Source organism: Myodes glareolus, chromosome 9 (genome assembly GCF_982192425.1).
Source record: "Myodes glareolus chromosome 9, mMyoGla1.1, whole genome shotgun sequence".
NCBI classification, from domain to species: domain Eukaryota; kingdom Metazoa; phylum Chordata; class Mammalia; order Rodentia; family Cricetidae; genus Myodes; species Myodes glareolus.
In genome coordinates this window covers 61291516-61319278 of record NC_142034.1, presented here as the reverse complement: position 1 = coordinate 61319278, position 27763 = coordinate 61291516, and the positions used below count along the sequence as shown (strand labels likewise).

At 48.5% G+C, this 27763-nt stretch overlaps 1 protein-coding gene and 1 long non-coding RNA gene across 2 annotated transcripts in view; both read left to right on the top strand.

The window, feature by feature from the left end:
- The window catches only part of Tvp23c (trans-golgi network vesicle protein 23 homolog C), a 33876-nt gene extending 26003 nt beyond the window's left edge, over positions 1–7873 (top strand). The window contains exon 7 of the mRNA XM_087910523.1: positions 7417–7873. Within this exon, the coding sequence (XP_087766649.1) occupies positions 7417–7467 (51 nt within the window). The 3' untranslated portion in view covers positions 7468–7873. The remainder of the gene's footprint in view (positions 1–7416) is intronic.
- Positions 7874–10407: 2534 nt separating this feature from the next.
- Positions 10408–12640, top strand: LOC146892947 (uncharacterized). Its single transcript, XR_015003415.2, has 2 exons — positions 10408–10591; positions 12395–12640. It is a non-coding gene; the product is annotated as an uncharacterized LOC146892947 (long non-coding RNA).
- The last annotated feature ends 15123 nt before the right edge of the window (positions 12641–27763 follow it).

The following is a 27763-nucleotide window of genomic DNA, read 5'->3' as shown; positions in this document are numbered from 1 at the left end:
GCTGCATGGCCGTCCACCAAGCACGGGACAAGAGGGCATGCGAGCCCGTGATCTAGAGGAAAGGGTGAGTCGACAAAGGAGTGCCAGGGAGGAGATGGAGAATGGTCCAAAGATCGAGATCGGGGTAGGTTGGGCTGTTGGAAACCTCGCGGTTTAAACTGTCATGCTGGGCATGTGTCCTGGGACACAGCTTGAGAATTAGAGAAGAAAATCTTGGCTGAACTCCAGGTAGTGCTTTCTAACTGGTGTGGTGGATGAGGCTGAAGAGACCTGCTTCCTTGCCCCCTTCCCGATGAAGGAACTGAGTGAGCATGCAGGGCGATGTTGGTCGGATGAGCTCAGTTTACCAGCGACCCATTCATAGTGAATTTTTTTATGACACGATGTTTATAGCTTAGCCTTGGAACCAAACTCATCATCATATTGTGAAGAGTTTCTGTCAGTCTTGCACGCACCGCATTTATAGTTGAACATCTAACCCTCAGTGCCTCATAATGGGGCTATGATTAGCAGTAAGGCCTTTAAAGAGATGTTGAGGGTAAAATGACACCTGGGAGGACTCTAGTCCAACGTAACCAGTGTCTTTGTAAGAAGAGGTTTTGATCCAGGCACGTGGAGGGGAGTCGCGGGAAAATACAGCGAGAAGATGACCACTGACCAACCAAGAAGAGCAGCCGTGGGGCGCCACCCTACTGAGTTATAGTCCCTAGAACTGTGGGACGGGAATTTATCTTAAGCCCTGTAGTTGTGCTGCGTGCTACAATAGGTCTCACACTAATAACCTGAGCATCTTTACCCCAACTCTCACATTTGGTCACCCTTATGACAATCGCCAGCATCTCGCCTCCGTTCCTGCTGTTGTTTCCTGGCTGTGCACTGCTGTAGCAACCCCTATAGGGCCTTGAATTTCTACTGCTAAGGCTTTCAGGCCAACTCAGTCGATGATCAGAGATGTCTGTGTGTGTGTGTGTGTGTGTGTGTGTGTGTGTGTGTGTGTGTGTGTGTGTGTTGGTGAGGAGGTGTGTGAAAACTGAGTTTTACGGTAACTGTAATCCTGGCTCCTTGAGCTCAGATTCAGAGGCTTGAAATCTCTTTCCTGGCTTCACAGTTCCGGTTTTTCACAAGCAAAAACAATGAAAAACTCGGTGCCTTTTCCCATTCCTGTCTGAATCCTAACGGCTTTGGTGACATCTCAGCATGAAACGCTTTCCCATTGTGATTTCAGCCTTCTACCCAGGCCTCTGCTTTCTGAGGAGACGGTCCTGCTCCCACGGATGGCAAATTCCTCAGCAGCACCTGGCCAGGTAGCCCACGTCACACAAGTGTTTGTCGTGGGTCACCTCCAGGAGCAGCCACTGAGCCGAGCATTCTTGTGCAAGCTGAGGAAATACGTTTTTAACTCTGAGGAGTGTGCTCACTGCTACCCTGGTGGTCCACCCTAACTTTAGGACCCAGCATCTCTGACCCTAGCAGTTAGTTGAAGGTAAATGACTGCACTTCATTCATAGTGAAAGAAAGTTCTCTTGGTTCGGTGTAGTCTGTCACTTGATGCTGTGGTCTCCTGGCTGGTGGCAGGCCCTGGGTGTGATGGTTTGAATGTGGTGTCCCCTGGTGACAGGCTTTGGGTGTTATGGTTTGAATGTGGTGTGTTCCCTGGTGACAGGTCCTGGGTGTTATATTTTAAATGTGGTGTGACCCCTGGTGACAGGCCCTGGGTGTGAAGGTTTGAATGTGGTTTATCCCCCTGGTGACAGGCCCTGGGTGTGATGGTTTGAATGTGGTTTGCCCTGGTGACAGGCCCTGGGTGTTATTTTTTGAATATGGTTTGTCCCCCTGGTGACAGGCCCTGGGTGTTATGGTTTGAATGTGGTGTGTCCACAGGATCAGGTATTGAAGGCTCGGTTCCCTCTTACTGGTCCTAGAAACTTTATTAGTTATTCTATCCTCAACCCCCACCTAGCTGGAGAAAGTAGGTTACTGGGGAATGGGTCTCTTGATGTCTCTCTGTTCCTTGTCCACCATGATATTAAATGGCTTTTACACATGATCCTCCCACCATGGGCTGCATGTCAAGATGCTGTGTCAATAAAGCTAAGTCAAACCAAACCACCCCCACCAAAGCTAACAACCACACAGGGTTATGGTAATGGTAGTTAGAAGGGCTGGCTTGCCTCCTTCTGCCCTTGGCCTCAGGGCTCGTTTGAGAAAACCACTGCAGACGCCGTGTGAATCTAACTCCTCCCTTACGCTGAGAGTCCATTTTACTTTGCTATAATAGATATTTGCCTTCTTTGTGCCTTCAAGGGCACATGAGTGGGGACCAGGGGGAAGTTGTTCTCCTTGTGTCCTTGTTGCTGTGAAACAGTTCCCTGAGAAAGGTGACTCGGAAGAAGAGTTCATTTCAGCTCACAGTTCCAGGGTATGACTCATCACAGTGAGGGAAATCAAGGCAACAGGGATTCGAAGCAGCTAGCCACATCCGCAGTCAGGAGCAGAGAGGAGAAAGAATGGACGCACACGTAGTCTCAGCTCTCTTTCCACAGTCTTAAACAGCCCAGGACCCAAACCCTGGGAGTGGCGACACTCACTTTTAGACAGGGTCTCTCATGACAATGACGGTAGTCAGAAGCCCCACAGGCCAACCTGATGAGGACAGCCCCTCATCAAGCCCCCTTTTCCCAGTGACTGTGGACTGTGTCTAGTAATGGTTAAAAATAGCCGTGGTTGCTGCACAGAGTTATGACCACGGTGGTAACACTGAGTTTTCCATTTTACTGGAAATGTTTCAGACCACCGAGGAGCTCATGGTTTGTGTCTTGCTTTGGAAAGTCAAGCAGTCCCAGACACTAAGTACTTGGCAGACACAAATTTGGCTCCTGGTTGAAAATGTCTATGCCCTTTGTCCTGCTGTTTGACAATGTGAAAGAGAACCTTCACATTTTCAGATGGGCGAAAACAACACTGTGCCTCATTGCTTTGAGAATGCAAATCATTTAAGAGATTTAAACTTTAACGTTTCTGTCCCCTATTATGGGATCTAGAAGGAAAAGCCTTTCGGGTCATGGTGTTCACCCCATCCCTGTCTGAGGCTTGCGTGATTCTAGTGACCACCCACCCAAAGGAAGGAAATGGGTAACTCTCAAGGAAGAAGCACTCAGTTGTTTCCACAAAGAACATTTTTTTTTAAAATTCAGTTCACTTTTGGGAAATATTTTTAGCTTCTTGAGAATGTTCCAGATTGCTGACTCAGTAAGCCCAGGCTCTTAAAAATGCCTGTTTTTAAGCACCACAATGCAACATTGTCTAAGTTCCTTACCATCTGAGACTGACTGTATATTCTGAAGTCTGCCTGGGTTGCCTAGGGACTCTGAATTCACAGCCTTTCCCAGCCTCAGACATCCCTCCTCCCTAAATGTGATGAGAGGGCACGTTCCCAGCATAGTACAGAGAAGGGGGAACCCAGAAGCGGCGTGCGGAAGAACAGAAAGTTACTGTGCTTCTGGCTCAGGGTTGAAAGGGTGTCTCAGCTAATGAAACTTAGCATCCTAGCTTTGAAGAGAAAGAGATAAAGGCCCTGGGAGGAGAGGCACATGTCCATGAGGTCCCGCTGATCCCATTTGCTCCCTCTCCTTCAGCCTTACATCAGGGAGGGTGCTGTGGAGTGCCTGGACCATTTCCCTTCTGATTTGATGCAGTCACGACTTGGGTATCTTTCTATGGGACACTTAGGTTTGTTCACAAGTAGTAAGGCCAAAACACAGTGGCTGCTTCCAGAGCTGGAAGCAGGAGGTATAACTCAGTGTTCCCGAGTCTGAGCTACATAACAGTAATAAAAATATATTCCTTGCCTTCTCTGGGCTGTTTGAAATTTGCATGACTCCATAGACATGGAAAAACAAATGATTTGATATCGTGATGATACAGAAGCTAACCCACACATTCTACTATTCATGCCCAACGTAGTGTCTGTGCTGGCTAGTCTTACGTCAACTCGACATACAAACTATCTGAAGGAGGGAACCTCAGTTGAGATCTGGGTTAAGGATGCATCAATTAGTGATTGATGTGGGAGGGCCCAAACTATTGTGGGTGGTTCCATCTCTGGGCAGGTGGTCCTGGGTCCTATAAGAAAGCAAACTGAGCAAGCCATGGGGAGCAAGCCAGTAAGCAGCTTCCCGACATGGCATCTGCATCAGCTCCTGCCTCCAGGTTCCTGTCCTGTTGAGTTCCTGTCCTGACTTCCTTCAGTGGTAAGAAGAGATATGGAAGTGTAAGCTGAAGGAACCCTTTCCTCCCCAACTTGCTTTTTGGTCATGGTGTTTCATTGCAGCAATAGAAACCCTCACTAAAGTGTTCAACAAGAACTGTTTTCCAGCTCTAGGCCCCTGCAGTGCCCTGGCACACAGAAGGTAGGCAAGGCTCAGCTACGATGTTTAGGAGGTTAGGCATATTAAATGCAGCTTTGATTTAGGATATTTTAAATATACTATGAGTCTATCAGGATACAAACTGAGAACCACCTATCTTTCTACCTAGTTTCTCCCAGCGTCAGCAGGCACAGCAGAGACAGTGACCCCAGTATTTTGGGGACCAAGAAACGGATTGTTTTCCACCATCTTGCAGTCAACAAAATACTTCTTGTGATCCCCTAAACGTTGTGTGGTTTGAGGCGGGGGAGCTGGTATTGTTGTATTCTCCTGGTAGCCTTGGTCCCATAGAATTCTCTCAGGGGAAGCCCCATACAATCCCAGGGTCATATGGAGACAGAGCAAAGCACCCAGGTCTCATGATTCCTAGGTCAGCAGCAGAGCCTGCCAGGGTGCGACTGAAGTCTGTTTAAGGACATGTCGTGGTTTGAATGAGAAATGTCCCTCATATAGGCTCAGGTATTTGAGCCCTTGGTTCACAGTGAGTGGTGCTATTTGGACTTTTAGGAGGTGGAGCCTTGTTGGAGGAAATGTGTCTCTGTCACCGAGGGTGGGCTGTGAAGGTGTGCAGCCCTACCCCACTTCCCATTCACTCTCCCTGCTTTCTGCGGTTGAAGCGGCTGAAGCTGTGATCTCAGCTTCCTCCGCTGACTACCTGATGCTATGCCTTCTTCGCCATTGTGAACTGTCCCTCTGGAACTGTAGCCAGAATAAACTCTTCCTGAAGAGTCTTTTGTCATGGTGTCTTTTAACCACAGCAGCACAGCGTAACTAATGCAGGAAGGGTATCTGACAAAGGTTTGACAGGTGCTCGCGGTCAGCCTGCTCCACACTCGGTTGCCTGAGTCCAGTCTCTTCTAGATCCTCCGCTCAGCGTGCCTCTAGAGAAAAAGGAGAGGAAGCTTCTAGGGTTTGTCTTTGCTGATTCTCCCAATAGTTGTCTCAATGAGTGACTCTCTAGTGGGGTCCCTGGACCAGTAGTTTCAGCATCACCTGGGAATGTTCCTAGAGATGCAAATGACACTGTCCAGCCCACCTCCTAGGTCAGCAGCTCTGGGGAGGAGGCACAGTGAGCTGTATTCAAACAGGAAGTTAAGTGAACTTCTGAGAATCACTGTTCTAAGTAAGCACGGATTAAGCCATAATCTACAACCACAAGTCTTCTTGGCTCTTCTGTAATTTAAGTTTGATATTGCAAGATAAAGATATCAGATTAATTTTTACAAATTAGACATTAAAGAGTCTAATATGATATCAATACTTAATAATATCAGTCTACACACTGGAAGTATCTATCAATTTTCCCAGAGAGTTTTAATACGCTGTTTAAAATGGTTAATAAAGACTGTAACGGTGGTGTTTTTGCCGCTAGAGCAAGCGCATTAATGTAATCTGGGCCATTCTGATTTGGGGAAGGAGAGAAATGGCAACAGTTTTCTGATGATAGCAGAGAGATGGGGAGCATTTTTAGAGAGCCCTCTACAGTCTGGCTTATTTACTGTGTGAACATTTACATGGCAGAACTACAGGTATGTATCTGACTGCTTTGTATACCTTTCACGTGCGCCGGGACTCCAGATGAGTTTGTTTGGGTTTCTGGAAATGAGAAACCTAATGAGTTCAATTCTCAGCATTCCCCAAGCTAGAACAGCAGGACAAAGTTCACGTCTTTAGATCAAGGACACTGTCTTCCAAGACCACACAGGGGAACAGGATGACGAGCCCTGGTGGGTTTGGGCTGCCGCTGCGCACAGGTCTCTGCCTCAGTGGTTTTCCAAACTCCTTCTGGACATTTGCTCCTCTATTTTCCCATCATGAAAAGGTCCTCAAGGTGAACCAAGCTTGGTTGCTATGACCCTGCTTCTTTGGTTTTGAGATGCAGGAAGCTGCAGGTTGAGGTCTGATGAGCTGTGGGCATTGCCTGTCTCATCTTTGGAAAAATAAAAACATCCAGTAATTTAATAGTTTAATTTTTCAGGAAGATACATAAGTCTGTAATAAACAAAGCAAAGTGAAAAACAAAGTCACTGAGTGTTGCTCGGAGTTGGTGAACGGGAGTGAGCATTATCTTATGACTTCATTTGGGGACTCTCAGAGGAAGGACTCAAGTTTTGGTGGCACACAGGCCATTTGCAGGTGGAAAGGAACCTTTCTAACTTTAGACTCCTTTCCTTCATCTGAGGAAGCAGAGGGCAGCACATCCGACTCTCCTTACACTCCGGCCCTGGTCTTTGGTCCCTGATCTTATCATTATCATTAGCTGCATTGGTTTCTCTGCCTCCTTTTCTGGAACTCTGCGCTAGAATCTTTCCTAAAGCAGGGTGTGTAGGAAGGCCAAGAGAGTGCCACATGTCACTCATTCTAAAGAGCATTTTTGCCTTTTAAGCTGGCAGTGGAAGCTCAGGCCTATAATCTCAGCCCTCAGGAAGCTGAGGTAGTAGGATTGCGAGTTTTTAAGCTAGCTACATAGTGAGATCTTGTATCAAGATGAAATAAAGAATGTGAAAAAACAATATAATAATTTCAACATCTCTGAATTGAGGAATGTCTTAGTGTTTTGTATATTGACAGGGATACTAGTTATTTTATTGCTGTGGGAAAACACTGTGATCAAAAGTGATTGATGGAAGAGTTTATTTTGATTTTGGCTTTTGGTGTGTGTGTGTGTGTGTGTGTGTGTGTGTGTGTGTGTGAGAGAGAGAGAGAGAGAGAGAGAGAGAGAGAGAGAGAGAGAGAGAAGTGGCCAGAGCAGGAAGCCAAGAGCTCACCTTTGAACAACACCAAGGAAGCAGAGAGAGTGAACTGGAAGGGGGTGGAGCTATAAACCTTCCAAACCCACCTCCAGCCACCTATTTCCTCAGGAAAGCGGCACCTATGAGGTTCTGTGACCTCTTCAAACAGTACCGCCAACTGGGGACCTGAGTCTGGAAGATGACAACATTTTCATTTCAGACCATAACCATTCTAATAGCTCTTTGCTCTCCCGCAGGCATGTGAAGCAGAGGTGCACTCTACATCGATGTTAACTAAGTTTTGTTGAAACACGGCTGTCTTTCTTCTCAAAGAGCTTCCATCTCCATGGTGAGAACTGGAGAGAGGCTTCAAGCAAGCCTCGCTGTGACACAGAGCAGCCATAGCTAAGGGAGTGTTGCAGTTTGGCTGAGAAATGTCCAACAAATGGCTCACCTGTGGTTGAGTTCCAGCTAGTGGCTGTTTAGGGGAAGATGTTGGGAGGTGGGTGTCCAGTTGAAGAAAGCAGGTTACATGTATTTTCCCAGTCCCCATTAGTTTCTCGTTGCTTCTTGTTCGACATCTTGCAGGTAGCCTGAGCCCAATGCTCTCAACACAGTGATGTTCTGCCTCCCTACAGGCCAGAATCCGTGGACCTGAGGGCTATAACTTTCCCCTTGGAAACTGTGAGCCCAAATAAACAGTTCCTCCCTTGGGTTGTTCTTTCAGGTGTTTCGACGTCGCTACATAAGATGGCCTGACATGGGAGAATGCAGAGGGCTGAGGGAAGGAGGAACACTTCCTCCTGCCCCTGAGCACTAGAGGGTTCTCTATGAGGGCTGGATAATCTGAATAGATTTAGAAAGATGAATAGGATGTTAACCACTGGGGTTGGGGTGGGGGCGGAACATCCTCTGGAAACCAGCAGAAACAACCCATGGAAGACTGTGGTTACAGAGTTGATGCTTAGTACAGCTGGAATCTGTCAGCTTTCTGAAAAGGTTCTCTACCGCAGAGGGTTCTGGGTGGAGTCTGATTCGAGGTGTGAACATGACATGTATTCAGTACAAACCGTACTTTCAGTTCCTTAGCCCCTCTCGTGATTGGCCATGCCCATGAGCAGCAGCCCCCACTCAGCCAGCCAATAGCCAGGAGGGAAAACACTGATACCCAAGCGTCCCATCTCTAAGCTAGAGTAATGGGTAAGTTGGGTGAATCGGATGCATTTTGGGCTTGATGCTTTCGTCTCGTGCTGTTTATCAGGACCTGTCGCTGCAGGCAGTGACTGTCTCAAACCGTCCCATGTGTGTCTTCACCACCTGGGCTGACCCCACTGTCCCCTCCCCAAATCTATCCACAACCAAGCAGTAAAATCTTGCTGCTGCCTCATCCCTGAGCCCCCAGGTCCCCCTAACTGGCTAGTGCCAGACTCCCCTCTCTTTCCAGGGAGTGTTTTTTTTTTCCCACTAGGTGGAAGGAGAATCATTGGTGAAGACCACCCTGCAGCCAGATCTAGAGAATGACAGACAAGCAGTGTGAGCCAGAATCCTGGAATCAGCTTTTAAAATTGTGCCTTTCCATGTTTGTTTGCATCTCCTCAGGGGCCATGTGTTTATTTATAGAGGTCAGCAGCCACCACCGGGCTGTGCCCAGACCAGATGTTTCAGAAATAAATAAAGCAAACAGAAACCCAAGGTGGAGCAGCTTTTGTCCACAGCGCAGTGAACCAGGGGCAAGACAGCAAGCGCCCGTCAGCTGCTAGGGCACCGCTGGGGCAGGACAGACCCCAGGGTTAATACTGGTGAGCAGGTACTTGGCTTCCCGAATGGCTTTGCAAGAGTAGCAAGACAACTTCAAAAATGAATCAATAGTGCAGATTAGATACTGCCCTCTCTCTGCTCTTCAGTATGAACCCCCCTCGAAAGCGGTGCCCTGCAACAAGCTCCTCAAGTTTCATTTCTTATTCAAGTGAATCTTAGCCTGCTCAGAAACCAAAGTTCCAGGACTGCGACACCGGACTCTCCCCCCCTCCCTTTTTTTTTTTTTTTTTTTATCTTTCCTGACTGCTGCTTCTGTGTCACTGACCCCGAGGGAGGCGACAAAGATGAAGGTTTCTTTAGCCAGAAGAGAGAGGGTGTCAGGGCACAGACGCTTACATGCTAAAATTTTTCCTTCTTGTGGGTGCTGCATAAGAAGCCCTGGACTGGAGGAGTCCCTGGCCCTGGGCCTGCTGGCATGCTCAGTAGTCAGCATGCTGGATGCCCATCCAGTCCAGCCTTGATGGAACGTGGGCTGTGGTTGGGCTGCACACAGCTGTCAGACCTGGTTTTCATGCTCCTCCTGAGGCCCCAGGTTGGGCCTCCTTCCTAGGCAGTGGGACTTCATTCCTGACTGCCTCGTGACCTCCCCAGCCCTTCATTCCCCACGGCCAACAGATTTGACTCCATTTTCAAGACCTGGCATAACCCACCCTCTTCACAGCCTCCACACCACCCTGGAGCTCCTTCTACTGACACTGCCCTGGCTACAGTTAGCGCTTTCGTCTCCACTTTCCGACCTCTACTGATCGGTGTCGCCAGGCCGGACACTTAGAAGTTAATTTGCAGAGTCCCGAGTTTTCTTTAGCGAACACAAGCAGGGATGTCAAAATCTCTGCTCTTCAAAGAATGTGATGTTAAAAACCACACAGCTGGGTCCCAGACTGTAATTAAAAAGGAAAATAGTGGGGGGGCGTGGGGAGTGGGGAAAAAAAGAAAAGCAGCCAAAGAGTGAGACCGTGAATGAACTCGAGGGCTCTCAGACGCCGCAAGTCTTCAGTCCCTTCCTGTCAAGGACTAAAGCGTTCTGATTTACACACCATTTCTCTCCCAGATAACCTGAATTTTTCCAACAGAGCCTGTTACTTACAGGAAATCAGTCCTGCCCCACCTTATCCACCTCCTCCCCTTCTTTAGGCTTCTGGAAGCTGCCGGCAGATGGCGCCAGCCTGCATTTTTGTTTTCCTTGTAGCCTTGGGAGCCAGAAAGGGGGTGGGGGTGGGGGTGGAGGAGAGGTCCGAAGTCAGAAGAACACTGAGCCCAGGCCAAGATTTCTTCTGGCATCTGGAATGCATTAAAAACAACCCACAGAGCTGAATATAATTCTCCTTCGAAGAGAGTGGGGTGGAGAGAGAGAGGGAAGAGGGAGAGAGGAAGACAGAGGAAAACAGAGGACGGGGTGGGGTGTGTGTGTGTGTGTGGGGGGGGTGCAGGGAAGCCCATACTGAAAACCGTGTGCCTCCTCTCACTTGGCCACACCAGCTTCCAGCATTTTAGCTCTGGGTGGACAGGGTGATGCTGTTGAGAGAAAGAAGGAAGCAACAAGCAGAGGATTCTAACACAGGATGGCAGGATGGGATTCCCAGCGGTCTCCCGCTAGCGAGCCCCTCCTCCTTGGTATGGAGGTATCTCCTATGGTGGTGGTGGTAGGGGGGGCATCTCCTCTGCACACAGCCCTATCAGCTTGCGGTGTGACATGCCCATCGATATTGAGGCGGTGACTCATGGGTAAGATCTTGCAGGTGGAATTCCAGGGATAACCAGGCCTTCGCTGTCACGAACTCTCCTTCCTCCAACTCCCAATTCCGTTTCATGTTCCATTTTCTTCTGGGCCTTGGTGAAAAGTGCTTTTAGTTGTTGCTCAGTTCCACCACTTAGCATTCGCAGGTGCTGTATTGACCAGCAAGTAAGTGACAGCGGGGCCAGCTCCGAGTGGGGACAGGGATCCTGCGGGGCAAGTCATTTGGGGACGAGGCAGTTGAACCTCAGTGGTGATCAGTCTCAGGTTTGGGGACCGGTTCTTCTTCCTACTCCTGATACCAAAGGGCACCCATTCAGCTAGGCTGGGAGAGAGCTGGGCTTGTGTAGCTCTGTCCAGGCCACGCTCTTCACCAAACTCATTTCTGCCTCAATTCTACTGCTGCTGGCTGCAAACCGCGGGTGACCATTTGCTTTTCTGTTGCTCCCGATGGCTATCTTACAGGACAGGTGTGAAGGAGAGGGGACAGAGCTATGGGACAGAACAACCAGGCCAGGCTAAGCTGCCTGTGGCTGTGGTTTGTCCTTCACAGATGCAGACTTTGAGAGTTTGATCCCCAGTATGCAGTACTAGGGGGTGGTGTGGAAACTCCAGACATGGCCTGGTGAGAGGGCCACCAGTGTGTGCTTTGTCCGTCAACATGAAGGCATCCACCAGGAAGCCTACGCCAGATACTGGCGCCCTGCCCTTGAACCTTTGGAACTTTGAACTAAAATCCTTTTTGCTTAATGAAGTGCGCAGTCATGGGTGTTTTGTTTTAGCCACAATTAGCTAGTACAACCACCCTGTCAGCTAGTACAACCACCTGTCTAATTTCCATGGTTATGCTGAGCATAATTGGGGAGATGGGCCACCATGAACTGTGCCTTCACAAACAACAGCTCCCAAACGACCCTTAGAGTTCTCCACACGGTGCTTGCTGAGTGATGGACACAGTTGAGCTCCAGCCTGACCTTGGAGCCCGTGGCCACTTTCTTTCCTTTGAAATCCTGCCACCCATCCTCCTGGCTTTTCAGTTCTGTCCCCACAGTCAGCCCCCTCAGGCCATCTCACCCTCCTGAGCCCCACCTCTTCTCTCCTCTTGCTCTCTGTCTGACAGGGCTTCCTTCCGTGTTCCCTCTGGGGACAACACAAAGTAGTGTTATAGCACCATAGACTGGAGCTGGTCCAAGAGGTCAGGTCCTGCCCCCTGCTGTCTGATTTGAGCCCATTGTGGAAGCCACCATGGCCTTAACACTAGCAGCTCTGCCATTGGTCTGAGGGCTGAGTTGACACAAGTAAGTTGTTTACATGGGGCAAGCACCTGATAATGGGAGCTGTTGCTAATAGCTTCCCTTCTCTCAAATCTGGTTGTCTTCAGGAAGTTCTGTTCTGTGGGAAAGGGAATGTGGGTGTCTGTGTTAGTCTGTGTCTGGCCCTCCAGACTAATAGTTTCCAAATAGGGAGGTATACACCCCACGGGATGCTCAAGCACTCTTCTAGGACATATGGGCGAGCAGGGAACTTGATTTTCTGTGCAGAGTTTGCTGTATATCCACCAAAGTCCATGACTATTTCCTCTTGGAGACAAGCTACTCTACATTTCTCAGCCTCCCTTGTAGGCGGGCGATCTGTGTGATGTAATCAGGGCCTCCGTGATGCCAGAGTGCTGTCCTTTCCAGGTCTTCTCCTAAGCTCCCACGGACCGGTTAATTCTCAAGGCTGGCTCCTTCACCATCTATCGGTTGATTGGAGAAGACTCCGGAGTCCTGAGATAGAGCACTCAAGATGGAAGAATCCTCCATCTTCAGATGAACAAGAAACAACTCCAACCTAAGGAAGACATAAAGTTTGTTCCGTTAAGCTCACAAAACTGATGATTATTCCATACCAACTCAACTTGGATTAAAATTTATTCTGCAACATTATCTGTTAATCTTCCTTCTTATGTTATACATGTTTCAATAGAGAGAGATACAGCATCCCACACTTACAATTTCGTGCCCAACATTTTAATAACACATAAATGGAACATTTGGGATCTTCTCTCCCTTGTGTTTGAGCGACTTAAATCCTCACTCAGATCAGTGCCCACAAGATTGGCCCCCCTCATTTTCAGAAAAACCCTGTCATCTCAACTTTTAGCCGGGCTCTATTGTCTGTCTCCTGGAGAAAGCACAGGGAAAATGAGCAAGAAAGCAAGCAAGCAAACAAAACATTTTGTAAAGGGTCATAAGTTAGAATGTTCTATAGAATAGTAGAGTAACTATGTTTGACAACAATTAACTGGCTATTTCAAAATAGTAGTTAGCAGAGGGCATTTTGAATGTTCCCCATGCAAAGAAATGATAGCTCTTGGAAGTGGAGGCTTATGTCAGTTGCCCCATCTCATCATTATATACCAGTATCACGATATCACACTAGACCCCATTAAATTTTAATAATATGTGTCAATAAAAAGGTAAAAAGACAATGCTAGCAATGGAGGAAAGCTGACGAGGATTTAGAACACTAGAGTTTCAGCTCCAGTCCTAACTAACTTGGTAACTATGGGCAGGAGATGTTTTCCCTGGGTGTCCAAGTTCTTAACTCCAGAGTTCGGTTGTCCTGCTGGACAGTTCTAGAAACACTTCTTAGTTCTACATTTGATGGACTCCAAGGTCAGCCGGATCAGTGGGTGTGGGCTTCACTTGGGACTAAGCCTTAAAGAATGGCTTTAAAGCAACCAAGGTCAAGTCCTTGCTGTGTCCCACCTCTGGCTGAGGCTGCTCCCACGGAGGCATCTCTTAAGCTGCTCTCTGGGAATTTGCATCTGCAAGGAAAATTTAAGATTGGCCCTGTGTGAGACGGCCTGTTTTCTTCGATTGAGAGGAATCCATGGGTCCTCTGAACTCTAACTTCTTGTAACCATCTCCTCTTCCCAGTTTCTGCCCCCACACTACTTCCTGCAAAGAAAATTCTTGTGTTCCTAAAGACCCCAACGCCCAAGCTGCCTGTTCCAAGGCAATGTTCTGAGTTACAGATGTTTGTTCTCCATGGCCTCCAAATGCCTCTGAGGCCAGCATGCTCCTGGCACAAGCCATGGACCATGTGTTCATATTGCTAGTTAGGACCAAAGCCAAAGCAAGAGCGTTGGTCTCAGGGCTGGGATTTAAATGGTATGATGTTAGCGCCTCCAGGGCGAGCACTTGCTCTTCTGAGCTTCGACCAATCCACAGACAAAAACTCCATCTTTCCCAGAGATGTAGGAGTCCTACATAGACCAGTGTGTACGATGGGAGTTTCATTTCCAAAGCTTGTGCTTGGCCTCACACACAGAGAGCTGTGCCACCATCACCACGCCATGGCCAACATCTTCGGTCCACCTTCAGGTTCTCCCGCTAGTAGAACCCTTACCCTTGCCAAGTGGGCCCATTGATTAATTGCAAACATTTTCTGAGTTTCTCAAGCCCAGACTTCTTCAACATCTACGGTGTCTCTCTTGCAGGGAACATACCTGAGTTCAGGCACACATCATCTAACATGGGAATGGTTGGGGTAGTTATGTCACTGTGAAAAACTGCCCAACAAAGACAGCTTAAGGGGGAGGGAGGAATTCGTCTGGGTTGCTGATCTCAGAGAGGTTAGTCTGCCCTAGATGGGAAGGCATGGCAGAAGGGCTCCTTCTGTGGTGGTGGCAGTTTGAGTTAGAGAGTGCTGGAAGCAAAGGCAGGATTAGAACCATCAAAGGTTGACCCTATTATCCTTCTTCAACCAGTCAGGCCTTATTTCTGAATAAAATAAGGAAATATGGTTCAAAATAGAGCCACCCACTGAGGTCAAGCATTGAAATCAGGGGTTTCTTGGGGGACATTTCAGATTCAAACCACAACAGGTGGGATGAGTGGAAGCGAGAGGTATCAGAGCTGTAGGGATGCTGTAGGCCAGTGCTGGCCGGCTGCTGCTTTGTCCTGTCTGCGATGGAGCTCCCTGTTGGTCAGACCTCATGTCTGATGGCCGTCCATTGTTTCTGTTCCTCTCTATGCGACATTGGGGAATAAGCATGCAGCAGCTCGCTAACTCCTGGGAGATGTTCAGGACTCTATGAGGCCACTTGAGGCTCAGTTATCTGGGCACGGCATTCCAGAATCTATCCTTTGTCTTGATGGTCACTTGTCTGTCAGGGGGTGGAGATTTCACTGAACAAGAGGTAGAAACTCTGGCAGGGAGGGAGGTGGGAAAGGGGAGAGAGGTGGAGAGGGGAGGGAAAAAGGTGGGGAAGGGGAGGGAGAGGGAAAGAGAAGAAAAGAAGGAATCCACAAATTGGAATAAATTCCGATGAAGTGCAACTTACATTCCCCTGAAGTCCTTAAGTAGTTTTGCCCCTGAGGGTCTGTGTCTTTCGGGTGAACTGGGAGGGTCTTATTGTGGAGATCTTGAGAGGGAAGCCTGCGGGGCGGTTCTTCACTGGCCACAAGCTGGTTGGATTCACAGTATTCCTGCCTAACTCACTTTAAGAAGGACCCACTCATTGGGCCGAGCTCTGCTAATAGGAAGGGTGTGGGACACATCTTCACCATGACATCACGATGCTGAAAGCAACACAGGTAGGTGACAACCGCTGACCCAGCCTCAGCATCCTTTCTGCAGCGTAGACTTTACGAAGACAGAGATACAATCCTCAGGCCTTTAATTTCTCTTCCCTTCTCCCCTGACCTCTCCTGGCCTCCTCTGCAGTCTCTTTCCCCTTTCCCCTCTTTAGCCTTCCTGGGTAGCTGATGCTCATTTGCATGGCAGTGGTTTACACATTGGAGTTTGTAAGCCAGCACCTTGGACATCACGACGGGGGGGGGGGGGGTGTTCCTTGATGATGTCAGCTTCCTTGACTTCTCCAGCATCAGGAACTCTGCCTTGTCACCTCCTCCTCCACAAAAGCAACAACCAAAACCACTGCTACTCACCGCTAGATACTCCTGTCAGGTGGAACCGACCCTGGCTGAGAACCACACTGGTTCAGACAAATTACAAATGTTAAAAAAAAAAAAATCTCAGCAGCAACTGCTTTTATGTGCTGTATATTATGGTGCCCACGAGTAGTATATGGTGAGAAGTTACTGATAGGCCACTGGGCTCTATTCTGAGCCTAATACTTTTTTATTTGGTTGTCCTCCACCCCAGCTTCATGGAAATAGTCTGAAGCCCGGAGAGATGCCTCAGCAGTTAAGAGCACTGGCTGTTCTTCCAGAGGTCCTGGCTTCGATTACCAGTACTCACAAGACCCTTCACAACCACCTGCAACTCTGGTTCCTGTGCTCTAGTGCCTCCTGCTGGCCTCCTGCGGCACCATGGGGACACCATGTACATGCAGGCAAACATCCATGCATGTGCACAGTTAAAAACAAAAGGAGTGTGATCTGTTTGTTTACATGATGCTTTTATGTTTTGGTCTCTTCTTTACCTTTAGTGAAGAAGTTTTTGTTTTTGCTTTTTGGAAAGTATAAAAAGTTAACTGATTTCCCGTATGTGATTTAACATTTTTTTTTAAAAAAAAACTTATAATTATTTACAGTCTGACATGGGATTAGTATTCTAAGGAAATTCAATTCCAAGGCATAAATTGTTGTAATTTCAACCACGTATTTCTTTCTCCTGCCATTGTGTACAGAAAATAATTTGTGTATTTGATAGGCCCAGTCAGATAGATCCTCAGCCTTTCTTATGTGGTTGACTATTACACATTTCAGTTTTGTTGTATTTATTACATTATTCCAGATGTACTTACTATTACCATTTTCATAGCTATTTTATTGTGCATCAGGTTATTTTCTGAGCCTTTGATCCATTTTGTGTTGAGGGCTGCAGTAAATGCAGGCTGCAGTACAGTATGAGCCTGTGGTAAAGGGGGGGCTCTAGCGCAGTGGGGGTTGCAGCAAGTAGGAGCTGTCGTATGAGCCTGAAGTTATTGTGGGCTGCAGCATGAGGCTGCAGTGAGTGTCAGCAAAACAAAGTATAAGCAGTGTGAGCAGTAGCAAGAATGGAAAATGGCTCTTGAGATGACCTGGGTGTCGCCAAATGCATGCTGACCTTGCGGTTTCTATAACTTGGACCTAGAACTTAGGTTTAACAATCCGGGTTCGACTAACTACCAGAAACATGCTTTTACTTTAGAATATGTGAAATAAGGGACTGAAGAGAGTCCAGTGGCTGACAGGACTCACTGCCTGCTCTTTCAGAGAACCCGGGTTTGTGTCCCACATCCACGCGGTGGCTCACAATTCCAGTTCCAGGAGATCTGAGGGCCCCAACTTGCCTCTTCCTGCTCCAGGTGCATGGGTGGTGCCCAGACATACACACAGGCGAAACATCCAGATACGTCAAATGAAATACATTTTTAACTGAAAGAACTATGTGAACTGTGAAGAATTAGAGTCATGACAGTCTTAGGCTAGCGTCTTCATTAGTTTGGGCTGGTTTACCAGAATGCATCGACTGAGGGTCTTAGAGAGCAGACATTGGCTTCTTACAGTCTGGAAGCTGGGGACTCTAAGGCATAGCATCTGGTGTCCAGGCTTTCCTGGCTTTGCCTGTAGTCATTTTCTCCTGGGGCAGAGAGAGAAATGAAGAGAGTGTGCACACTTGCTCTGGTCCCTTCATCTGTTCATAAGAATCCAATCCACGACCTAACTATTTCTAAAGCCCTGTTAAACATACCAGAAGTACTTATGTTCTCTAGTACCCATCAGAAAGGTACTGTTTCTGTTCTTAAAGTGGTTTTTTTTTTTTAAATGAGAAAGATGGTTCTCAAGAAAGACAATACTTCCAATTCCACATAGTTTCTTCTGGGGCTAGGAAACAACCCCCTGAGGATAAGCAGAGGTTGCTGTAGTTCCTGTGAATTCACCCACTGTCCCCAGCATGTGGCTCTGGCCCAAATCAGACTAGGCATTTCCATAGAAGGTGCTGTGGGTTCTGCCCTGGTGCCCTTACAACTGGAGAACCGCTGTCCCCAAAGGGTGAAGCCTGGAGTTGAAATGCAGACAGACAGGTCCACAAAAGCAGAGCCTTATGGGCTTTAGCCCTGCAAATCTGCCCTTTTGACAAGGCTGGTGCTCTTTTGGCATAGCACAGCTCAGCAGTGAGGACTGGTCCTGGGGTGGCTCAGCTCAGAGAGCTGGCCCCAGGGTGGCTCTGCACACCATGACTGGCCTTGTGGTGACTTTGCACACCATGGATGGCCCCATGGTGGCTCTGCACATCATGGCTAGCCCTATGGTAGCTTTGTACATTATGGCTGACACCAGGGTGGCTCTGAATATCATGGCTAGCCCTATGGTGGCTCTGCACACCATGGCTGGCCTTATGGTGATTTTTCACGCCATGGCTGGCCCCAGGGTAGCTCTGCACATCATGGCTAGCCCTATAGTGGCTCTGCACACCATGGCTGACCCCATGGTGGCTCTGCACATCATGGCTAGCTCTATAGTAGCTCTGCACACCACAGCTGGTTCCATGGTGGCTCTGCACACCATGGCTTGCTTGTTGTTGTCCGGAAGACAGACAGTTGTCTTCCCCAGTTGGCAGCTGTTTCTCTTACAACTGATTGGCTTCTAACTCAGCTATGGGGAGAAGTAAGGGTTGTGTCTATTCCTTCCTGAGAGAAGTTTTAGGAACATAGACAACCTTCATTTCTCTCAGCCTTGTCCTGTTGTTCGATCAGTCTACTCCTCCAATCAATCCACGCCCATTTCTCCTAGAGTTTGGATGTCCATTTACGGGGGCTTCAAGCACTGCTGCTCCTTTGAGTCACCTCCTTCCCTAGGGCTCCCGAATGCAGGAACGAGCTGATGGTTTCTCATCTTTATCAAAGACAGGATAGAGAAACTGATGATGTAAAGAATTGAAGCTAGACTCTCTTATATTAATTCTAGTTTTGAAAATCTCATCAAAGGATCTAGCATATTGGTTAGGAGGATGGCACTGAGGTGTGGTTCTGGGGTGGGAAACACAGGGAGCAGGACAGAAGTATGGTAGTAGCAATGACACCGTGAAAATTGTTCTGGTAACATTTAGTGTACAGCTACTGTGGCAAGGCACAGGATGTTTCTCTCATGTATTCCTCATAATCCTGTTGTCATCCCCACCTAAGAGTTGAGGAGACAGACAAGAGAGGTTTGCTCGCCGTGAGCTATGGTGTCCAGTTGCCATGCATCCGCTTCTCCCGGTTCCTGGAACTGTGGTAATGTGTGAAGGGTCATGACCTCTACTGACCTTACTTTTGCTCTGACAAGTACCCCTTTCTAATCTTCAAAAGTCTCTATACAAGGGTCACACCCTAAAATGGGTGAAGTAGAACCTCTATCTGTGTTTCTTCCCTCCCCCTCTTCTCTAGGGCTCCCTCTAGCCCTCCTTGGAGGCCAGTGGCTTTGCACAATTTATCATTATTTCTGCCTTCAACGCCAATCTGCTCAGATGATTTGATTCTCCTGGAGGAAATGAATGATGACAGCGTAAGGCATTCGCGTTCTATCTGATGAAGGAACGCTACTGGCCGGCAGGTAGTAGTGAGTGACGCATGGAGGCCATCGCAGGGGCCAATATCGCTCCAGTTGCAAGTGCTGTCCCCAAGAGCATGCTCCATCCTGCTTTCATTCTCAATTGGGCATGTGAGGTAACTAAGACACACAGAGAGGTTCATTAACTGTGACTGTCAGTTCTTTGGAAATCTGGAGCAGAATTCTGGTTTTGGATCTTCGGTCCGGAAATCACACATAGGGATAAATAACTTGAAGCTGGCTCCGACTCTGGGAGTGCTCAGATTCTTGGCCCACAGTGATACAAGGGGCTTGGAACATTCCAAAGGAAACAAAAGCAAGACAAATAAAGAAACAAAGAGCTAGGAACGCTGGATAGAAGGTGATTGGGTGAGGGTGGCTGCAAGTGACCAGAGCATTGGTGGTGCCCTGGTTTAAAGGGCACCAAAGGTTCCTTGGGTTAGGAGGAAGGCCCGGCTGTGCCTACTACAGGCTTTGCTCTTGTGAGACCTCTGTGCTTTGAGAGATGGACCAAGGTGACTCACACTTCCTGAGAAGTGTCTTATCTCCACCAGCCAGACATCTGTGCCTTCCCTTGACCCAGAAGTCACCCATGTAGGCCATTCCCTCTCAGACAGATCAGGGGCTCTTTTATTGCCCCCTAGGGTGGATCCTAAGAACAGCCCCATGGCAAAGAAGGAAGGAGAGCTTGCTGACTGTCTCTCTGGAATTTCTGCATCTTTTGCTTTTTTGTAATCCCCTCTCTGTTCAGAAGCTGCCGACAGAGCAGAAGGAATTGACTAATTCTCCCCATGAACTTCTTGCCTTCGGGAGGAATAAAGCCATCTCTATAGCGACCACATTTTGCTAAAAGGGGGTAAGAGCTTTAATAAAGATGCACCCTCCTGGCTAGAGGGCCATCGGTGGCTTGAGAGTACTTGGGACTGGCTTTATGGATGGGTTCCCTGGATAGACTGCCCACAGGGAGACAGTAGGGTGGGTACAAATCACACACACGCTGTCCCTGGGCTGAGTCTCTTCTACTTGGCTCAGGCAGAGGTTCATTACACACAGTCTCCTTGAGAGACCAAGCAGGAAGGACTAGCTTGGAAGACTAGCTTGGGAGATAAACAACCCCATGGGGGTTTGCTTGTCAATGGTGGTGGGAACCGAGGAGTTTTGTTGCCTGAGACAGTGTAATATGGTCATCAGAGTGGATGTGTGACCGTGTTGAACGCCATGCAGAGAAGGCACTGTGGCTATCTGTACGGGGCTTACCATGTCTGGCATCGAACAAGCACTGCCATCACGACTGTAGCAGGCATGATAAGGGTGTGAATAAAGTTCGGCTGAGACTTGAGACTTTGCATTAGCTCAAGGGACTTCATAGACAGGTCAATGTCAAACTGGGTTCTGAAGCAAGAGTGTGATTTCTGCTGCCAGGGAAGGGAGAGGACTCTAGGAGCTAGAACTGGGGAGCAAGCAGAGACTTCTGAACTGACAGGAGTCCTGTTTGACGAGGTGGTGTCCTTAAGACATGTTCCATGAAACTCCAGGCCCTGGAGATGAGCCATTGCTGGGGATCGTGGGTCAAATTATTTAGAGTTTGCCTCCTTGGTAGCTTTCATAGAGTTCTGTGATTTGTGGCAGCTTATTGAAGGTCATTATTGAGACAAAGAAAACAAGACAAAACCTTTTGGCCATTTTAAAAGGAGGTACTCCCTCTTTTTGTGTCAGAAAAAATATTCCCACTCCGGGAACCTGAGCTTGGTTGGATTCTTTTTGGCCTAGGCAGGAAGGGAGGAGAACATGATTTTCAAAGGGCTCAGGAGTCTAGCGTCTCATCTGGGAGGTGATGTGGGCAGTAGGGGCCCTGCCTGCCTTGTAAAACAGTTTTTTCTAGTGCATAAATAAAAGGTTTTAACATTAGAAGGAAGGAGAAACAGGAGAAAAGAAACCCGCGCCTGCCTGCCTTGTAAAACAGTTTTTTCTAGTGCATAAATAAAAGGTTTTAACATTAGAAGGAAGGAGAAACAGGAGAAAAGAAACCCGCGCTTTCCTGCTGAGCGGTACACAGAGGTGTTCTTCAACCACGGACGTGTGTCGGTACAGAGTGTGTTCTGGGGACCATTCTGCTCTGGGCGCACTGAACACAGCTGATTCCACTCCCCTTCAACTTACCATCTGTGGTCAGTTGTGGACACAGACTACGGACGGACAAAACGAATAAGCCTGCAGCAGAGTAAGCAGTGAGGGAAGGCTGAGAAGCAAGCACAGTGAGAGACAATGGGGGTTGGGGGGCTCCTCACTGAAGGTATGGGGGTGGGGGCTGCCTGGACCAGATGACTAGATGTATTTGGGATGAGGAATTGAGGGAGGCGAAAGAGTGAAACCTGCAGAAAAGAGAAATAACGCACGCAGTGGGCCAAGTGTGGAGCAAGGGAGAGATTGTGCCCATAGCAGTCCCAGTGAGGGGAGCGATGGTGGCTGGAATAGCCGCAGAGGATTGGCTGAGGAGAAATGAAATACTAGAGAGCTACTGTGGGCAGGATGGGGCCTTGCATGAGTAGGCTTTGCTTGTAAGATATAGGATGCTGTGTTAATGCTTTTAAAGGGCCACCAAATGAACTCATGCAAATGACTCCATCAGGTATTTTGTACTGCATGCATAGAGTCGTGCCGTCAACTGGAATGTAATTCTAGAAACTTCACCCCGGTTATCAGTCATTGTCTATCCCTCTATCTCTCCCCCAACCCTTGACCTCATCAGTCTGCCTTCTGACCCTGATGGTTTACCTATTCTAGTCACTTCACATAAACGGCATGATTGTTGTATAATATGGTATGGGTTTTTTCGTCATTGGTTTCTTTCACGGCAGGTTGACAAGGTCAAGTTTTAAGCACATTGTAAACTATTTACACTTTACTTTTAGGGCTCAAAAATGTTCCACTACATGATGTACCACACCTAGGTTACTCCCCCCTCCCCCCCGCCATGGTGACTTCTGAGCAGAGAGAAGCAATGGGATCTGTCTTTAAAGAGAACACTGTGTCCTCTTCATGGAGAATGGATTGAGGTGAGTGAGTGAACCAGGGAAACTGACCAGGAGGAGGCGGGATGTGGTTGGGGTGTTGAGCTTGGAGCCAGTTGATGTCACCAGAAATGGTAAGGAGTGTCAAATGCTCCAGGGCTTGGTCCTGTTTTTTTTTTTCTCTATTATATTTACTTCTTAGGTTGTACTAGTTCCCTAGTGTTGTTTTGTTTTGTACATGCATGTGTACATGGGTGTGTGTGTGTATAAAACATGTTTGTGTATGTTTTTATATGTGCACAGATGCACATGTGTGAAGACTAGAGGTTGATGTTGGGTGCCTTCTGCCATTTTAGTTTCTAAAAAATAGTTATTTTATTTTATTTTATTTTATTTTATGTATGAGTGTTTTGCCTGCATGTCTGTGCACCACATTCATGCAGTGCCTGCAGAAGCCACAAGAGGGTGTTCAACCCCCTCTCCCCGGAACTAGAGTTAAAGAAGGTTGTAAGCCTCCACGTAGGTGCTGGGAAACAAACTCAAGACCTCCGCAAGAGCAGACAGTGTTCATAACTCCTGAGCCTCCTCTCCAGCCCCCGCCTTTCATTTTATCACCCACTCTTTTGAGACTGGGGGTCTCTGAACCTAGAGTTCACTGACTTGGCAAGATTAGCTGGCCTGCTGGCTCCAGGCATTCTCCTGTCTCTGCCTCTTCAGTTCTAGGTATGTATCATCTCATCTGTTTTCTTCCTGGGCTTCTGGGAATCCGAACTCAGGTCCTGATGCTTGCACAGCAAGTACCTTGCCAACTGAGCTGTGCCCCAGCCCAGTCTCCAACTGTCACAAAGGCTAATCGAACAATCACCTTTCCCTCCTCTAGACTCAGGCATTGAAATCCTCATACCCAGTAGGGTCAGAATGAGACCTCTGAGGAGCAATTAGGTCACCAGAGTAGAGTGCTCAAGAACAGAGCTAGCAGGGTTAAGAGAGGGAGCCCATTGTGTTTACCTTGTGAAGGTACAATAAGAAGTCAGCAGTCTGCCATCCAGGAAAGGGCTTTCACGAGAATCATGCTATCACCCTGTCGCCATATCTCCAAACTCTCTAACTTTGAGAAGCTCATTTCTGTAACTTAGAAATCATCCAGTTCATAGATTTTCACTTATCACAGACTAAGATTACTACGGAGCAGGGTACTGAAACTGTTCCCACTCACGGCCTCTTTCAGCCTGAGAAATTGGTGTGTATTAGGATGTATAGTTATGTAGAACCAAGCATTTATTGACAGGAAATCATAACTCTTAAGCTTCTGAGTGATTGCTTGGGAGAGGCTGGGGGACAGAAACTTCTGCCTACATACTGCCCCTATGTGTCTCATGCCCTGAAGGGTCTTGCTGTCTTTACCACAGACTACTGTGTACTCTATTTCTTCTGGAAAGGTTCCCCTTTCTTTTTAACTTATCTTCTACTCAACCCCACAAATTTTAAGGTAGTAGGCCCTTCCTTAGAGACATCTGCTTTGACTTTCCTAATGGGGTCAAGTCTCCACATCTGGGCTTCAAGCAATGTGTAATTGTGTGAGATGGACTGAGGCCAGTTTTCAGGTTGCACAAACCGTAACTAGGTGTTTTAGTTACTTTTGCATAGTGGTGACCAAATACCGACAGAAACAACTTCGGGAAATATTTATTTTGGCTCATGGTGTCAGAGGGCTCAGGCCATAGTCTCTTGGCCTCGCGGTCTTGGGCAGACATTACAGCTCAGAAAAGGATCTGCTGATTAGCGGAGGCAGACACGAACACTGAGGGTTCTGAAGGTGGCGAATGTGCCTTAAAGCCAGTGTCACTTGTTTTGCCTTGGCACAGGAATCTTTCTCAGAGGCTCAGAATCTCCCTCATGGGGAGCTCTTGTTCCCGAATTCTCCCCTGAAGCTCATCAGCTCAGCTGTAAGCACTCACTGCGTCTGTGATCTCATCCAGGGAGGGAGCATTTGGAGCCCAACACATTTGGCTGTTGCATGATCCAGATTGCAAAATCTGGTGACTTCATGCTCCTTCCTTTCTTCCTTAGAGTGGACACAGTTCTCATGGCACTGGGGCAGCTTGGCAAGAGCTCCTTAGGAGAACAGAAAAACAGCATCAAGGAGACATCCAGTTTTAACTCCATAAAAGGATTAGTGTCATAACGGTTTTTGTTTTTGTTGTTGTTTTAATTATTGATTTTTTTGTGGATTTCACATCATGAATCCTGATTCCACTCATCCCCTCTCCCCTTGCCTGCACCCCCTGCCTTTGTGGATGCCTTCCCAAAATGAAACAAAATAAAAATCTGAGTGTGGAAGCTGTAGTATGGCCCAGAGAGACACACTTCCATCCTAGTCCATACATCTTTGCAACGTGTTCATTGCAGTGAACCATTGCTTTGACGCGAAGCCTCTGGCTTCGGCTACGCTATTGATACTGGGTCCTCACTGGGGCTCCTCCTGGATGTCCTGTTGCTGCCGGGTGCCAGGGAGGTCCCGTAGTTTTAAAACCCAAACCCATCACATGCTCCAGCAGGTCTTAGACGAGGTGGCTGTTGGGGTGGGTTAACTCATAGCCCTGGTTCTGGGTCGGGGTTGGAGCTGGGTTGGTCAGCCTGCCAGCTTTCCCTCATCGACACCACCAGGGTGAGAGAGTTCTCCAGCACGGCCCCGGCTAGCTCACACAACGCAGCAGGCAACAAGGAGCCGGCCAGTTCTGTTCTGGTGCCCTCAGGTCCGGCTCTCCCAAACTCCCGTCGCCAGGGCCAGGTCTACTGTTTTGCCCAGGTAAGGTGTGTGGTATGATCTCCTGATTGCTGCAGCTGGCGAAGGAGAGAGCCATCTCTTCCATTCTCATGCCCCTCCCCCCACAGGCTTGTTCTCCTGTCTGCCACATTTGGCAATGGGGGACATGTTCCCCCCACACCCACGCCAACGCATGGAATACAAGGGGGGGGGGTGCCGCTCTTCTGCTCTCCTGTCCGCAGGCCGAGATTGCCTGTGCCTCTCCTCCCTCCGCCAATCGCATCAGCTCTGATGCACACCCCAGACGAGGTGCACTCCCTTGTACCGCAGCTGGTGAGGGGCAGGACCAGCTCTCCTGCTCTTGTGACCCAGGGGCCAGTTCTCCTGTCCATTGCAGGGGGGGAGAGGTGAGGTGGGAAGGGCATCTTTCCGTCACCCCTGCCACCACAGAGCTGACGAGGGAGGTGAGGCCAGCCTGCTTGCTCTCATACCCTTCTGACTGTCTCTCCTGCACCCTCACCAAGGCAAGAGCGTCAGTTATACCTGTGATGCCTGGGTGAGCAGCAATGCTAATTCCCCTACTCGCATGCCCCCAGGCCAGCTGTCCTGTCCATCACAGGTGGTGAGGACCTGGGGACGTGGGTCTTCTCTCCCTTGCCCACTCCGTCATATGACAGATGAGGATGGGGCCAGATCTTCTAGACACTTTCATGGGGGTGGATCACCTGTGCCCCCATCAACTGTGCTGCCCAGGTGAGGGCAGGACCTGCTCTTCCTAGTGCTGCATCTAGTGAGGGGTGGGACCAACTCTGTGCAGCCCTAGCCTCACTGCTTTCAGTGGCAACAAGAGCCACAGAGACTTCACCATAGAGAGCGGTTGCAGCAGAGCCATTACCTAGACATGGCTCGTGGCAGTAGTACAGGCCTGCGTGACACCATGGCTCTGGGTAGTAACATAGGCCACTCAGGTCTGCATGGCACAGCAGAAGCTCAACCCTTGGGTGCTAAGATGGCTCTAGGTTGTGGCCCAGACCCTTGTCTTTCACATGGCCCTTGGTAGCAATACAGGCCATGAATATTTCTACACAGATCCAGCTGCAGATGGACCATGGACCCAGACATGGTCCTTGGCAGCAGCCCAGGTCCGGATCCACCATGGCCCCAGTTGGCAGCACAGGCCACTGGCATTGACCCTGATTGGTTTAATGAAATATCTGATTGACTGGTAGCTAGGCAGGAGATGTAGGCAGGACAGCAAGACACAGAAGATGCTGGGAAGAAGAAGAAGGGTGGAATCTTGGGAGTTGCGAGCAGATGCAGAGGAAGCAAGATAAATGTGCCCTGTTGAAAGAAGGTATTGATACATGGCAGGGGGTAGAGAAGAAATAAGAGATAATTTAAAACATAAGATTTAGCTAGTAACAAGCCTGAGCTATCGGCTGAGCATTTATAATTAATAATAAGTCTCTGAATGGCTGTTTGGGAGTGACTGCCGAGATACAGAGAAACTCTGCCTACAGGCCAAGTCACAGAGTGTTCCTTGAACACTTACCTGGCCTGAGGTGGTGGCTCAGACTCTGGGTCATCACATGACCTTAGGTGGTGACAGAAACCTATTCATCAACACAGACCCTGGCTGTGGCAGGGCCCCAGACCCAGACATGGCCCTTGGCATGGCCCCTGATGTCATTCAGCTCTGTATGGGCCCAAGAGCAGCACAGCCCTCTGACACCAACACAGCTAGGTGGTGTCCCAGATCCTGGACATCTGTGTGGCTTTTCATGGCAGCACAGGCCACAGACATCAACTGTAACATGTAAGACCGTGAACCTAGATGTGGTCCTTGGTTGGTATTGTAGAGCAGCCTAGGCTCAGATGTCATCGTGGCCCTAGTTGGTATTGTAGATTTGCCTGGATCGGCATGGCCCTTGATGGCAGGCAGGCCATCTGCGTCAGTCTGTTCCTCACTGTCCTCATCTCTGCAGAGCCACCTCTCCAGTACGTATATCTTTCTGCCCCTCTTTCTCTCCCATTTCTTCACCATAATGGTGTCTGACTGGCGGGCACCAAAATGGGTGGTCTCGTGGTTGATTTTCACCTGTGGGGAAGCTGTCTCTGTCCTCTCTATGCCCACTCAGGCCTGGGAATGCTGAGGAGCTCATGATTGATTTTGTCATAAGGTTCTTACATACCCGCTTCTCGTGTGTTTGTTAAGGAACGACACATTTGTGGGTAGCAGGCTCTTCACTGAGGGTGAAATTACAATCACCTTCCGGAGACACAGAACCCAACTTCCTCTTTGTTCACTGATGTCCCAATCTATGGAGCATTGGGAACCAATAATCCACCCCCATATCTTTACTCTTCTCATGTCTGTGTGTTTATTCATTCAATAAACCTTTAGAACACATGAGAGGGCAGGCCCTAAACTGGCCATTGTGGCTTCCTGGCCTTCTGTGACTTACTTTCCTTCCATTAGAGTGAAAAGTTCCAGAGGTGCAGTGATCTGTGCATTTTCCTCTCTAGAATAATGACTTACACTTAACAACTGAGTAACCATATGGACGCCATAGGTGACTGGGTTCAGGTACCTGCCTGATTGACTGTCTAACACTCGGCATACTCTTCTCTCTGCTTGGTACTGAAAGCTTGGTTCTCTCTCTCTCTCTCTCTCTCTCTCTCTCTCTCTCTCTCTCTCTATCTCTCTCTGTCTCTCCACCCTCTCTCTTTCTCTCTCTCTTT